The sequence below is a fragment of the Oncorhynchus mykiss genome, chromosome 25 (genome assembly GCF_013265735.2).
Source record: "Oncorhynchus mykiss isolate Arlee chromosome 25, USDA_OmykA_1.1, whole genome shotgun sequence".
Classification (NCBI taxonomy): domain Eukaryota; kingdom Metazoa; phylum Chordata; class Actinopteri; order Salmoniformes; family Salmonidae; genus Oncorhynchus; species Oncorhynchus mykiss.
The window spans coordinates 26,752,141-26,766,117 of record NC_048589.1 but is presented as its reverse complement, the minus strand read 5'-3'; the positions used below and the strand labels follow the sequence as shown (position 1 = coordinate 26,766,117).

At 39.9% G+C, this 13,977-nt stretch overlaps 1 protein-coding gene across 1 annotated transcript in view; it reads left to right on the top strand.

Annotated features, from left to right (window-relative positions):
* The first annotated feature begins 707 nt into the window (after positions 1 to 707).
* The window catches only part of LOC110505716 (uncharacterized protein C14orf132), a 48,869-nt gene continuing 35,599 nt past the window's right edge, over positions 708 to 13,977 (top strand). Inside the window, exon 1 of the mRNA XM_021585108.2 lies at positions 708 to 1,063. Coding sequence (XP_021440783.1) covers positions 1,037 to 1,063 — 27 coding nt within the window. The 5' untranslated portion in view covers positions 708 to 1,036. The remainder of the gene's footprint in view (positions 1,064 to 13,977) is intronic.

The window sequence follows — 13,977 nt, the reverse complement described above, 5'->3', positions numbered from 1 at the left end:
ATAAAAATAAACACAGTTGACAGTGAGAGGACGTTTATTTTTTTGCTGAGTTTATATTACATTGGCCTACTAATGAAATAGCGGTTCTACAATATACTATGAATTGTAGGACGTATAATATTCTACATCTTGATTGTTTAGTATGATATAATTACTTTTGGCTGCTTTTGTATGATATATTACATTAGACTGCTTTAGTATATTACATTCCATTGCTGTATGATATGCTACACCAATAGTAACATGTCATATTCATTTGAGTGTCCCGGATTTACATAGGCCAATGTAAAATCAATTAACACAAAGTAACATGCAGTACTAAAAGGAATTGTACAGATTTTAGTACAAATATTATACGTTTTGCTCTGAGACCAGGCTGTACATCTGACTCAAGCAGGTAGGCAGATTATAAAGGCTAGGTCTTCTCAGAATCAATTAACTTCATGGGAGTACTGGAGAGAAAAAAAATCGAATTTACCTGTCGTTTTCTTTAGTAGCCTAGTCTGTGTCACTGTAAAATATCGGTCAGGTTAACGACATGATCGGGCACGTGAGTTTGAGAATAATGCCGTGACAGCTAACGCGAGAGGTAATCGATTCTAACTGCGTAAAACTGTGTAAAAGTATTAATCTAATTGAGAGAGAGAGAGAGAGAGAGAGAGCGAAAGAGACGGAGACAGAGATGGGGGAGCAGTCTATAGCCGTTGACCACCCGCCTCCGTCCATAAAGACTTCGAGAACTCAGTGAACAGCAGCATCATTCAATGTTCTCTTCTCGTGCTGTCTCTCAAGCTCACATCCATTCTCCCGCTCTTTGCTCGCGCAGATGTCGACCTAAAGACCAGTCAACTCCATCTCTCGTCACACAATTGCCCTTTCTATGTAATTGATCGACGTTTATTTCACATTAAATTAGAAAGATCCTGTAAACCGCTGGGTGCAAAAAGACCAATGATCTTTTTGGGAATAAGAAAAACTAGTCAACCATTTTTCCATCTCTTTTTGGGTGCGTAGTTGGTTTGACTAGAGCAACAGTATGGATCTCTCATTTATGGCTGCACAGGTAAGAATATGCGCTGTGTTTATGTCTTAGAAAGGGGTTTAGGCTGTTTGGAAACAAGTGGATGAAAAGCGAACACCTGTCTTAACTTTTGTTTTATCAAAATTGAGGGCGTGACATATTTAATTGTTGTAATAGGCTCGATATAATTTTTTTATGTCTACAAATATTGACCATGAAGATCGCCATTTTCACATTCACTATAATGGGGGATCCTGTTTTCTGGAAACAATGCCTAGAGTACCGCAGTCGGCCTTCAACTTGACATTTTAAATGAAAGGGGAGAATAGTTCTGCCCTGATTTACACCGATCCAATGCTTTTTAACTTGTAAGAATAATCAAGTTATCTACCAAGCCTCGCAACTCAACTCCAATGAGATGAATATAGTGCCTTGCAAAAGTATTCAGACCCCTTGGATTTCTTCACATGTTATTGTGTTACAAAGTAACATAAAAATTGATGAAACTTTTTTTTACTGTCAACAACATGTATTTCACATGCAATTATACAGATCCTGAAGACCGCTGTGTGCAAAAAGACCAATGATCTTTTTGGGAATAAGATAAACTATTCACCCATTTTCCATTTCTTTTTGGGTGCGTAGTTGGTTTGACTAGACTATAGCAACAGTATGGATCTCTCATTTATGGCTGCACAGGTAAGAATATGCACAGTGTTTATGTGTCAGAAAGTGGTTTAGGCTATTTGGGGGAAAAGTGGATGAAAAGCGAATACCTATCTTAACTTTTGTTTTATCAAATTTCAGGGCGTGGGATATACAAATTTTGTTTTTAGTGTTAGAAATTGATGACACATTTAGTTCATGTTAAGATAGGCTAAGTAAAGATATACTGAACAAAATATATACACAACATGCAACAATTTCAAAGATTTTACCGGGTTACAGTTCATAGAAGGAAATCAGTCAATTGAAATAAAATAATTAGGCCCTAATCTATGGATTTCACATGAAACTCAAAATGAGTTTTTTTCCACACAAAAGGGCTTTATTACAGACCTCAGCCCCCCCGCCCCCCATGCGGTTGGACGTACTACCAAATTCTCTAAAACAACGTTGGTGGCGGTCCATGAACATACAGTACTCTAGCCACAGGCCTTTCATTATCCCCAGCACAAGGTGCACCTGTGTAGTGATCATGCTGTTTAATCAGCTTCTGCTTCTTGACATACCACACCTGTCAGGTGTATGGATTATCTTGGTAAAGGAGAAATGCTCACTAACAGGGATGTAAACAAATTTGTGCACACATTTTGAGAGAAAGAAGCATTTTGTTGCATATACAACATTTCTGGGATATTTTATTTCAGCTCATGAAACATGCGTCCAACACTTTACATGTTGCGGCCTATTTGTCACTCTTTTTTAGCAATATATACAGTATGTCCAAAATACAGATGTTTTGGGAGATTAAGCTAGTTCTATTGACAGATAGACCCTAGAATACATGTTGGAAATCCTTGTTATTGTCTAGTTCAGTTCAACGCATATTGAATTGACCATTACAAGGGTAGGCTGCATATCTGCGTTTGTATGTTGTCAACTATATTGCTACTGACATGTGGAACATTCTCAGATTGGTGTAGTTTTGTGTTTTTACATTCATTTTTATTTCTATTAGTTTTTAATTTTAAATGCAGTTTAGTTTCAGTAAGTTTTTAGACCTGATTTGATTGTTTTTTTTGTTATAGTTATACATATTTTGGTTTTATATTATTCAGTTTCGGATTTAGCTTTAGGGTTAGGTATAGAAAGCATGCCTACTGTGTTGTAAGCCTATAGTGTTTTTTGGGATGTCACTTCTTACAACTGGGGGGCAGTAATGCATACGGTGATGGGTCAGATGATAGGTTAGCTTAGGTTTAAGTCATGAAGTCAATCTCAATGTGACTTGGATTTAAAAAGCGCAGAGACTGGTTTAAAAAAATGGTGGAAGGAAACTATCTTGCACATTTACATCACTGAAGTAGGCTATAGGGGACTACACCATAGACCATGGATCATCAACTAGATTCAGCCACGGGCCGATTTGTTCTTGAGTGGATGGTCAGGGTGCTGGGAACATAATCAAACATATTTTTAGATTGCAAATTGACCGCAAGAAGCCCAAACAAATATAATATTTGACTAAAACATAATTACTTCAAACCTTGCATACATTTGTATATGATCACATACAGTGCCTTCTGAAAATATTCATACCCCTTGACTTATTCCACATTTTGTTCTGTTGCAGCCTGACTTCAAAGGTGATCAAAATGTTATTTTTTCCTCTCACACTTCTACACACAATACACCATATTAACTGAAAACATGTTTTTAGAAAATGTATTGAAAATTCAATACAGAAATATCTCATTTACATAAGTATTCACACCCCTGAGTCGATACTTTCCATTGTATTTGTATTAAGGATCCCCACCTACTCTTCCTGGTCTAGCAACATTAAGGAAGTTGTATACAATTGTAAAATATTACATGACATTACATTTCATAACACATTAAGTGTGTTCCTTCAGGCCACTACTTTACTATCACTTATCTACAATACAAAATTCATGTGTACGTCTGTGTAGAGTGCGTGTCTTATCATGTGTATGTGTGTCTGTGGCTGTGTCTGTGTCTCTTCACAATCCCCGCTGTTCCATTAGGTGTATTTTTTATCTTTTTTTTTAATATGATTCTACTGCTTGCATCAGTTACCTGATATGGAATAGAGTAGTACTATGCGCCTCCCATTGTTTGTTCTTGACTTGGGGACTGTGAAGAGACCTTTGGTAACATGTCTTGTGGGGTATGCATGGGTGTCCGAGCTGTGTGCTAGTAGTTTAAACAGACACTTCAGTGCATTCAGCATGTCAACATGTTTAGAAAAACAAGTAATGATGAAGTCAATCTTTCTTCCCCTTTGAGCCATGAGAGATTGACATGCATATTATTCATATTAGCTCTCTGTGTACATTTAAGGTCCAGCCATGCTGCCCTGTTTTGAGCCAATTGTAATTTTCTGAGGTCCCTCTTTGTTGCATCTGACCACACGACTGAACAATAGTCCAGGTACAACAAAACTAGAGCCTGTAGGACCTGCCTTCTTCATAGTGTTGTTAAAAAGGCAGAGCAGCGCTTTATTATGGACAGACTTTTCCCCATCTTAGTTGCTGTTGTATCTACATGTTTTGACCGTGACAGTTTTACAATCCAGGGTTACTCCAAGCATTTTAGTCATCTTAACTTGCTCGATTTCCACATTATTTATTTAGTTTAGTTGAGGTTTAGGGTTTAGTGAATGATTTGTTCCAAATACAATGCTTTTAGTTTTTTCAATATTTAGGACTAACTTATTCTTTGCCACCCATTCTGAAACTAACTGCAGCTCTTTACTCAAAGCCAGTGGAATGTCGTTAGTAAAGGTTGAAGTAAGAGGCTTAGACAGCTGCCATGGGTGAATTCCTGATTTTACCTGGATTATGTTGGAGAGGCTTTCATTAAAGAACACCCTCTGTCTTCTGTTAGACAGGTATTTCTTCATCTAGAATATAGCAGTGGGTGTAAAGCCATAACACATATGTTTTTCTACCAGCAGACTGATCGATAATGTCATAAGCTGCACTGAAGTCTAACAAAACAGCTCCCTCAGTCTTATTATCATCAATTTCTCTCAGCTAATCATCAGTCATTTGTGTAAGTGCCGTGCTTGGTCAATGTCCTTCCCTATAAGCGTGCTGAAAGTCTGTTGTCAATTTGTTTACAGTAAAATAGCATTGTATCTGGTCAACAAAACAAAATCCAAAAGGTTTACTAGGGGTTGGCAACAGGCTGATTGGTCGGCTATTTGAGCCAGTAAAGGGGGCTTTACTATTCTTAGGTAGCAGAATTACTTTTGCTTCCCTCCAGGCCTGAGGGCACACACTTTCTAGTAGGCTTAGATTGAAGATAGTGGCAATATCGTCTGCTATTAACCTCAGTAATTTTCCATCCAAGTTGTCAGACCCCGGTGGCTTGTCATTGTTGATAGACAACAATCATTTTTTCACCTCTTCCACACTCCATTCCCTTAATTTTTTATCCTGAAAAACTCCCCAGTAATGTGGTACTCAGTGGTGACATTTTTTGAAGTATTACTTTAATGCCTTGTTGCAAACAGAATGGATGTTTTGGAATATTTGCATTCTGTACAGGCTTCCTTCTTTTCACTCTGTCATTTAGTAACTACAATTTTGTTAATCCATCCTCGGTTTTCTCCTATCACAGCCATTAAACTCTAACTATTTAAGTCACCATTGGCCTCATGGTGAAATCCCTGAACGGTTTCCTTCCTCTCAAGCAATTGAGTTGGGAAGGACTCCTGTATCTTTGTAGTGACTGGGTGTATTGACCATCCAAAGTGTAATTAATAACTTCACCATGCTCAAAGGAATATTTTGTTTTGACCCATCTACAGTTGAAGTCAGATGTTCACATACACTTAGATTGGAGTCATTAAAACTAGTTTTGCAACCACTCCACAAATTTCTTTTTACATAGTTTTGGCAGGTTGGTTAGGACATCTACTTTGTGCATGACACAAGTAATTTTTCCCAACAATTGTTTACAGACAGATTATTTCACTGTATCACATTTCCAGTGGGTCAGAAGTTTACATACACTAAGTTGACTGTGCCTTTAAAAAGCTTGGAAAATTCCAGAAAATTATGTTGTGGCATTAGAAGCTTCTGATAGGCTAATTTACATAATTTGAGTCAATTGGAAACTTCAAACTCAGTGCCTCTTTGCTTGACATGGGAAAATCTAAAGAAATTAGCCAAGACATCAGAAAAAAAATTGTAGACCTCCAGAAGTCTGGTTCATCCTTAGGAGCAATTTCCAAACGCCTGAAGGTACCACGTTCATCTGTACAAACAATAGTGCGCAAGTATAAACACCATGGGACCACGCAACTGTCATACTGCTCAGGAAGGAGACGCGTTCTGTCTCCTAAAGATGAACATACTTTGGTGCGAAAAGTGCAACCTGAACGGTGCAACCTGAAAAGTGCAACCTGAACCTGAAAGGCCGCTCAGCAAGGAAGAAGCCACTGCTCCAAAAACGTCATAAAAAAAGCCAGGCTACGGTTTGCAACTGCACATGAGCACAAAGATCGTACTTTTTGGAGAAATGTCCTCTGGTCTGATGAATCAAAAATAGAACTGTTTGGCTATAATGACCATCATTATGTTTGGAGGAAAAAGGGGGACGCTTGCAAGCCGAAGAACACCGTCCCAACTGTGAAGCACAGGAGTGGCAGCATCATGTTGTGGGGTGCTTTGCTGCAGGAGGGACTGGTGAACTTCACAAAATAAATGGCATCATGGGGCATGAAAATTATGTAGATATACTGAAGCAACATCTCAAGACATCAGTCAGGAAGTTAAAGCTTGGTTGCAAATGGGTCTTCCAAATGGACAATGACCCCAAGCATACTTCCAAAGTTGTGGCAAAATGGCTTAAGGACACCAAAGTCTTCATTATTATTCTACAATGTAGGAAAACCCTTGAGTAGGTGTGTCCGAACTTTTGACTGGTACTGTATATACAATGCATTCGGAAAGTTTTCAGACCCCTTGACTTTTTCCACATTTTGTTACGTTACAGCCCTATTCTAAAATAGATTAAATTGTTTTTTCCCCTCATCTATCTAAACTCAATACACCATAATGACAAAGCACAAAATACTAATTTATATTAGTATTCAGACCCTTCACTCTGTACTTTGTTGAAGCACCTTTGGCAGTGATTACAGCCTCAAGTCTTCTTGGGTATGACGCTAGAAGCTTGGCACACCTGTATTTGGGGAGTTTCTCCCATTCCTCTCTGCCGATCCTCTCAAGTTCTGTCAGTTTAGATGGGGAGCGTCGCTGCACAGCTATTTTCAGGTCTCTCCAGAGATGTTCGATTGGGTTCAAGTCCGGGCTCTGGCTGGGCCACTCAAGGACATTCAGAGACTTGTCCCGAAGCCGCTCATGTGTTGTCTTGGCTGTGTGCTTAGGGTCATTGTCCTGTTGGAAGGTGAACCTTTGCCACAATCTGAGGTCCTGAGCACTCTGGAGCAGGTTTTCATCAAGGATCTCTCTGTACTTTGCGCTGTTCATCTTTCCCTCGATCCTGACTAGTCTCCCCGACCCTGCTGCTCCAAAAACATCCCCACAGCATGATGTTGCCACCACCATGCTTCAACATAGAGATGGTACCAGGTTTCCTCCAGACGTGACGCTTGGCATTGAGACCAAAGAGTTCAATCTTGGTTTCATCAGACCAGAGAATCTTGTTCTTTATGGTCTGAAAGTCTTTAGGTGCCGTTTTACGAACTCCAAGCGAGCTGTCATGTGCCTTTTACTGAGGAGTGGCTTCTGTCTGGCCACTCTACCATAAAAGCCTGCTTTTTGGAGTGCTGCAGAGATGGTTGTCCTTCTGGAAGGTTCTCCTATCTCCACAGAGGAACTCTGGAGGCTGTCATTGTGATCATTGTGTTCTTGGTCACCCTTCTGACCAAGGCCCTTCGCCCCCCGATTGCTCAGTTTGGCTGGGAAGCCAGTTCTAGGAAGAGTCTTGGTGGTTCCAAACTTCTTCCATTTAAGAATGATGGAGGTCCCTGTGTTCTTGGGGACCTTCAATGCTGCATAAATGTGTTGGTACTCTTCCCCAGATATGTGCCTCGACACAATCCTGTCTCGGAGCTCTACAGACAGGTCCTTAGACTTCATGGCTTGGATTTTGCTCTGACATGCACTGTCAACTGTGGGACCTTATATAGACAGGTGTGTGCCTTACCAAATCATATCCAATCAATTGAATTTACCACAGGTGGACTTCAATCAAGTTGTAAAAACATCTCAAGGATGATTAATGGAAACAGGATGCACCTGAGCTTAATTTTGAGTCTCATAGCAAAGGGTCTGAATACTTACGTATACAAGGTATTTCTGTTTTTAATTTTTAATATATTTGCAAAAACATCTGAAAACCTTTTCTCTCTTTTTCATTGTGGGTATTGTGTGTACAGTCGTGGCCAAATGTTTTGAGAATGACACAAATATTAATTTCCACAAAGTTTACTGCTTCAGTATCTTTAGATATTTTTGTCAGATGTTACTATGGAATACTGAAGTATAATTACAAGCATTTCACAAGTGTCAAAGGCTTTAATTGACAATTACATGAAGTTGATGCAAAGAGTCAATATTTGCAGTGTTGACCCTTCTTTTTCAAGACCTCTGCAATCCGCCCTGGCAGTCGTGGCCAAAAGTTTTGAGAATGACACAAATATTAATTTCCACAAAGTTTACTGCTTCAGTGTCTTTAGATATTTTTGTCAGATGTTACTATGGAATACTGAAGTATAATTACAAGCATTTCACAAGTGTCAAAGGCTTTAATTGACAATTACATGAAGTTGATGCAAAGAGTCAATATTTGCAGTGTTGACCCTTCTTTTTCAAGACCTCTGCAATCCGCCCTGGCAGTCGTGGCCAAAAGTTTTGAGAATGACACAAATATTAATTTCCACAAAGTTTAATGCTTCAGTGTCTTTAGATATTTTTGTCAGATGTTACTATGGAATACTGAAGTATAGTTACAAGCATTTCACAAGTGTCAAAGGCTTTAATTGACAATTACATGAAGTTGATGCAAAGAGTCAATATTTGCAGTGTTCTTTTTCACGACCTCTGCAATCCGCCATGGCATGCTGTCAATTAACTTCTGGGCCACATCCTGACTGATGGCAGCACATTCTTTCATAATCAATACTTGGAGTTTGTCAGAATTTGTGGGGTTTTGTTTGTCCACCAGCCTCTTGAGGATTGACCACAAGTTCTCAATGGGATTAAGGTCTGGGGAGTTTCCTGGCCATGGATCCAAAATATCGATGTTTTGTTCCCCGAGCCACTTAGTTATCACTTTTGCCTTATGGCAAGGTGCTCCATCATGCTGGAAAAGGCATTGTTCATCACCAAACTGTTCCTGGATGGTTGGCAGAAGTTGCTCTCAGAGGATGTGTTGGTACCATTCTTTATTCATGGCTGTGTTCTTAGGCAAAATTGTGAGTGAGCCCACTCCATTGGCTGAGAAGCAACCCCACACATGAATGGTCTCAGGATGCTTTACTGTTGGCATGACACACGACTGATGGTAGCGCTCACCTTGTCTTTTTTCCGGATTCACCAGACAATCGGAAAGGGGATTCATCAGAGAAAATGACTTTACCCTAGTCCTCAGCAGTCCAATCTCTGTACCTTTTGCAGAATATCAGTCAGTCCCTGATGTTTTTCCTGGAGAGAAGGGGCTTCTTTGCTGCCCTTCTTGACACCAGGCCATCCTCCAAAAGTATTCGCCTCACTGTGCGTGCAGATGCACTCAATCCTGCCTTCTGCCATTCCTGAGCAAGCTCTGTACTGGTGGTGCCCTGATCCCGCAGCTGAATCAACTTTACGAGATGGTCCTGGCGCTTGCTGGACTTTCTTGGGCGCCCTGAAGCCTTCTTCACAACAATTGAACCGCTCTCCTTGAAGTTCTTGATGATCCGATAAATGGTTGATTTAGGTGCAGTCTTACTGGCAGCAATATCCTTGAACAATGATTCCAAGCACCATACTCCTTTTGATGCTTCCAGTTTGTTATTCGAACTCAATCTGCATGACAGAATGATCTCAAGCCTTGTCCTTGTCAACACTCACACCTGTGTTAAATAGAGAATCACTGACATGATGTCAGCTGGTCCTTTTGTGGCAGGGCTGAAATGCAGTGGAAAAGTTTTTGGGGATTCAGTTCATTTGCATGGCAAATAGGGACTTTGCAATTAATTGCAATTCATCTGATCACTCTTCATAACATTCTGGAGTATATGCAAATTGCCATCATACAAACTGAGGCAGCAGACTTAATTAATATTTGTGTAATTCTCAAAACTTTTGGCCACGACTGTAGATTGATGAGGATTTTAAGTTATTTAATCCATTTTAGAATAAGGCTGTAACGTAACAAGATGTGGAAAAAGTAAAAGGGTCTGAATATTTTCAGAATGCACTGTATATGGGGGATTGGAAATGATCAAAACAATTACATTGATAGAAGCCACAATCTATCTGCATATATTAAAAACAACAACAACAAAAAACATAGTAAGTTACATGGACTCACTCTGTCCCCCCCCATACATACAACCAACATCTGTAAGGTCCCTCAGTCAAGTATTACATTTCAAGCACAGATTCTGTACCTATGATGAAAATTACAGGCCTCTCTCATCTTTTTAAGTGGGAGAACTTGCACAATTGGTGGCTGACTAAATACTTTTTTGCCCCACTGTTTGTGCAGATTCATGCAGGGTAGTAACGTCATGAGTTGGGATTATGGTTAATTATTTACCTAGCTAGCGACATGTCTTAAGAAAAGACTCCACCATGCAAGTAACCATTTCAATAGAATGTCACTGCGACAACTGTTGATAGACATAGCTGGTAAATTTGCTGTGGCTATCCACTCTGATTTCACAGCACTCTTGTCTGAGTGTGCTAGAGTGCAGAATAACTGACTAATTTACAAACGTTCAACACCATTGAATAAGGCCGGTGTCGGTAAACGTTGGAAAAATAGCTTAAGTTGTTGCCAGCAACACAGTTGTAGTCACCAACTCTCTGGATAACATAAAAACAGCCTAACCAGCTCTGCTAGGTCGAGTAAAATGGTCAGTGAGCTGTTCTCTCATTTCGGTCACATATTGGTGTTTCCTTTATTTTGGCAGTTACCTGTAGCTAGTTGTATTCCATTTTAATTCAGCCAATTCAGAAGATAACACACAATTAAATTAATGAATGAAAAAGTTCCCATTGTTCTCTTAAGGGCCATTCAGTTCATAGATTGAACTGACTGAATTAAAATGCTTTCAATGGAAAGTACAGACATTGTTCTACTGTATGCATCAAATGTGAGTTAGTTAAAGCCTCATACAGTAGTGCTCTGACTCTGGAAGGTTTCTGTCATTTTCACACAATTCATGCTCTCTGTCCCTCAAACAGTCTGTTTAAATCCCACTAAAGCAGACTCAGCATGCTGGACTTTTATGAACATGCTTTTCTCAGAATGGACAGGCTAATTTAATGGAGGTGAAGCTGATTCCAAGCTTTGAGTCCTTGGAGTCTTGAAGATTGACTTTGCAATGAGAACATGGGTGCTTTTTTGTCCATCCATCTCAGTATTCCAGCACTGCCTGAAAACCGATGGACCTTCTACAGCCACTTCATCTCCAAAATATAATTGATGCCGTCATAAGTCTCTTTCCTACAGAGAATAGAAGTTCTATAAAAGCTGAACTTTTCTAATGCTGGCTGCAGAGTTTGCTGTGGATTTTGTCCAGCAGTAGATAGTGGGTGATGGTGGGTGGTGGGGATGGGCTGGGGTCATGTTCCACAGAGATTAAATTGCTCTAGTACATAATTCTATGGTGTAGTCTATCACAGGGAGTAAATAACAGAGAATAGCCTAAGCATGGGACATGTGAACAGAGAACATTGTACACAATTATTTATTCATAATTGAGGAGAATCACGTGCGGCGAATACAACAGGTGTAGTAGACCTTACAGTGAAATGCTTACTTACAGGCTCTAACCAACAGTGCAAAAAAGGGATTATGTGAACAATAGGTAAGTAAAGAAATAAAAACAACAGTAAAAAGACAGTGAAAAATAGCAGTAGTGAGGATATATATAGTAGCGAGGCTGCATACAGGCACCGGTTAGTCGGGCTGATTGAGGTAGTATGTAGATATGGTTAACGTGACTATGCATATATGATGAACAGAGAGTAGCAGTAGCGTAAAAGAGGGATTGTCGGGTGGTGGGTGGCAGGACACAATGCAGATAGCCCGGTTAGCCAATGTGCGGGGGCACTGGTTGGTCGGGCCAATTGAGGTAGTATGTACATGAATGTGTAGTTAAAGTGACTATGCATATATGATAAACAGAGAGTAGCAGCAGCGTAAAAGAGGGGTTCGCAAATAGTCCAGGTAGCTATTTGATTACCTGTTCAGGAGTCTTATGGCTTGGGGATAAAAACTGTTGAGAAGCCTTTTTGCCCTAGACTTGGTGTAAGAGTTGTTAAAGTACTATGTGAATTTCACCAGGTTCATATAATCAATATGTTGTGTTGATTTGTTATGCATGCCTGCATCCTGGGAGAAGGGGAGTGTGTACTTACGTTTTGCCCGGCGTGCTCGTGCTCAAATCATTTTGATGCACTGAGAGAGGTAGGCAAGCTTTTTCTGTCTTCAGAAAAGTTTGATTCTTTTAAGTACAAAGTCATACACACAGTGTTTTGTTCATGAATAATGATGTATATTTAGAGGTTAAGTGGATAAGTGGATGGTATTGTTAAGATGCTCTTGTAATTGTACTTTTTAGGATGATATCAACATTCTGAATTCAACATGTGGTTAATAGCTAGCTAAGCTATTAGCAGGCTATTGTATGTGTGAACGATGGCTAGCTCCTCGAATGATCCCAGTCCCTCCTAAACTACCTGATCTCCAAAGTCCACGTTTATAGTCTCAATCAACCACACACAACACAACGCAGAGTTACAGCGGGGCAGTATAGCACCGGCTACATTGGCACTACGGTACGGCTTGCCATGCTGTAGTAGGGAGAACAGTCTATGACTGGGGTGGCTGGGGTCTTTGACAATAGTTTTCAGTAAAGCTTCAAGCAAATAATTAATGTTGATTGTTCTTGTAACATGTGCTATGCATTATGCATTGCAGGGAGAGCACTGTTGATGCCCACCACACAACAAGACCTCCTCAGCTTGAAGGTCGCAGGCATAAATCAAAGGTTGTCTTCTTCCCTGTACTGTATATTTCAGTGCTCAAGTTCAGTGAGTTTAGGTAACCCAAAGTTGCCACTGTTCATTCTCTTTGATGAAAGGGGTGAGCAGAATCTCATAGTAAAATGTCCTTCAATAGAAGTGCTCAAACAATGCATTCTTTTGTGTTTCATAAACTATTTGCATATGGTGGCTCCGCCTCAGTAATTACAAATTAAAAGGGAATACTTCATTTAATCAAAAGTATAGGCACCCTCAAGCATTACATGACATGGATTAATAGGCAGCAATCATAACACCATGACTCTTGAATGCTAAGTTGAGAGCGATAACGCTGCCTGCTGTCTACAACAGACAATTATGAAATGATACATCCCATAACCTACAAACACTGCTTAAGATTATTAACACAATATAATTGAAGGAATATGCCATATCATTTTCATAATAAATATACTCTATAAGATCACTATAAATAGCCATATTGTTTGGCCATATTACAGCAGAACTTGAGCCAAAGAGATAGCATTTCATCATTGTTGATTAAGAGTAAGCTGAGGTGTAACCTTCTCCCATCGATCACTCAGTGATGCAGGGCTAATGTTTTAAGCGTGGTTCCATGTTGGCGTGTAAGTGCTGTAGAGACCATGCTGGTCCTGTAGAGTCAGCCGGATCCATGGCCCCAGTGACTGATCTGTCACACAGAGCCATACAGACTCCATCAATCCATAACCCTATGACTCCAGGCAGCACTCTTCAGCCCTTTGGGCATCTCCTCAGGCTCGTCTGTGCTGACAAACATTCTCCCCATCCCCATAGCTTTAAAAAGTTTCTACAGTCAGCATTTGGTATTAGTTTTGGGGATGGGGGTATGCTCACTTCTTTTTTGGACAAGTTTCAGTTTCTAAACCTCTTTTCATCACTTGAATGAGTCATGTTTTGGATTAAATGAAGGAAAGGATATGGTAAATATACAGTTCACACAGACTCATTTGATATTGTAGCCGATCATGGCTGAGGTTGGTCATGTCTTGGCAAATG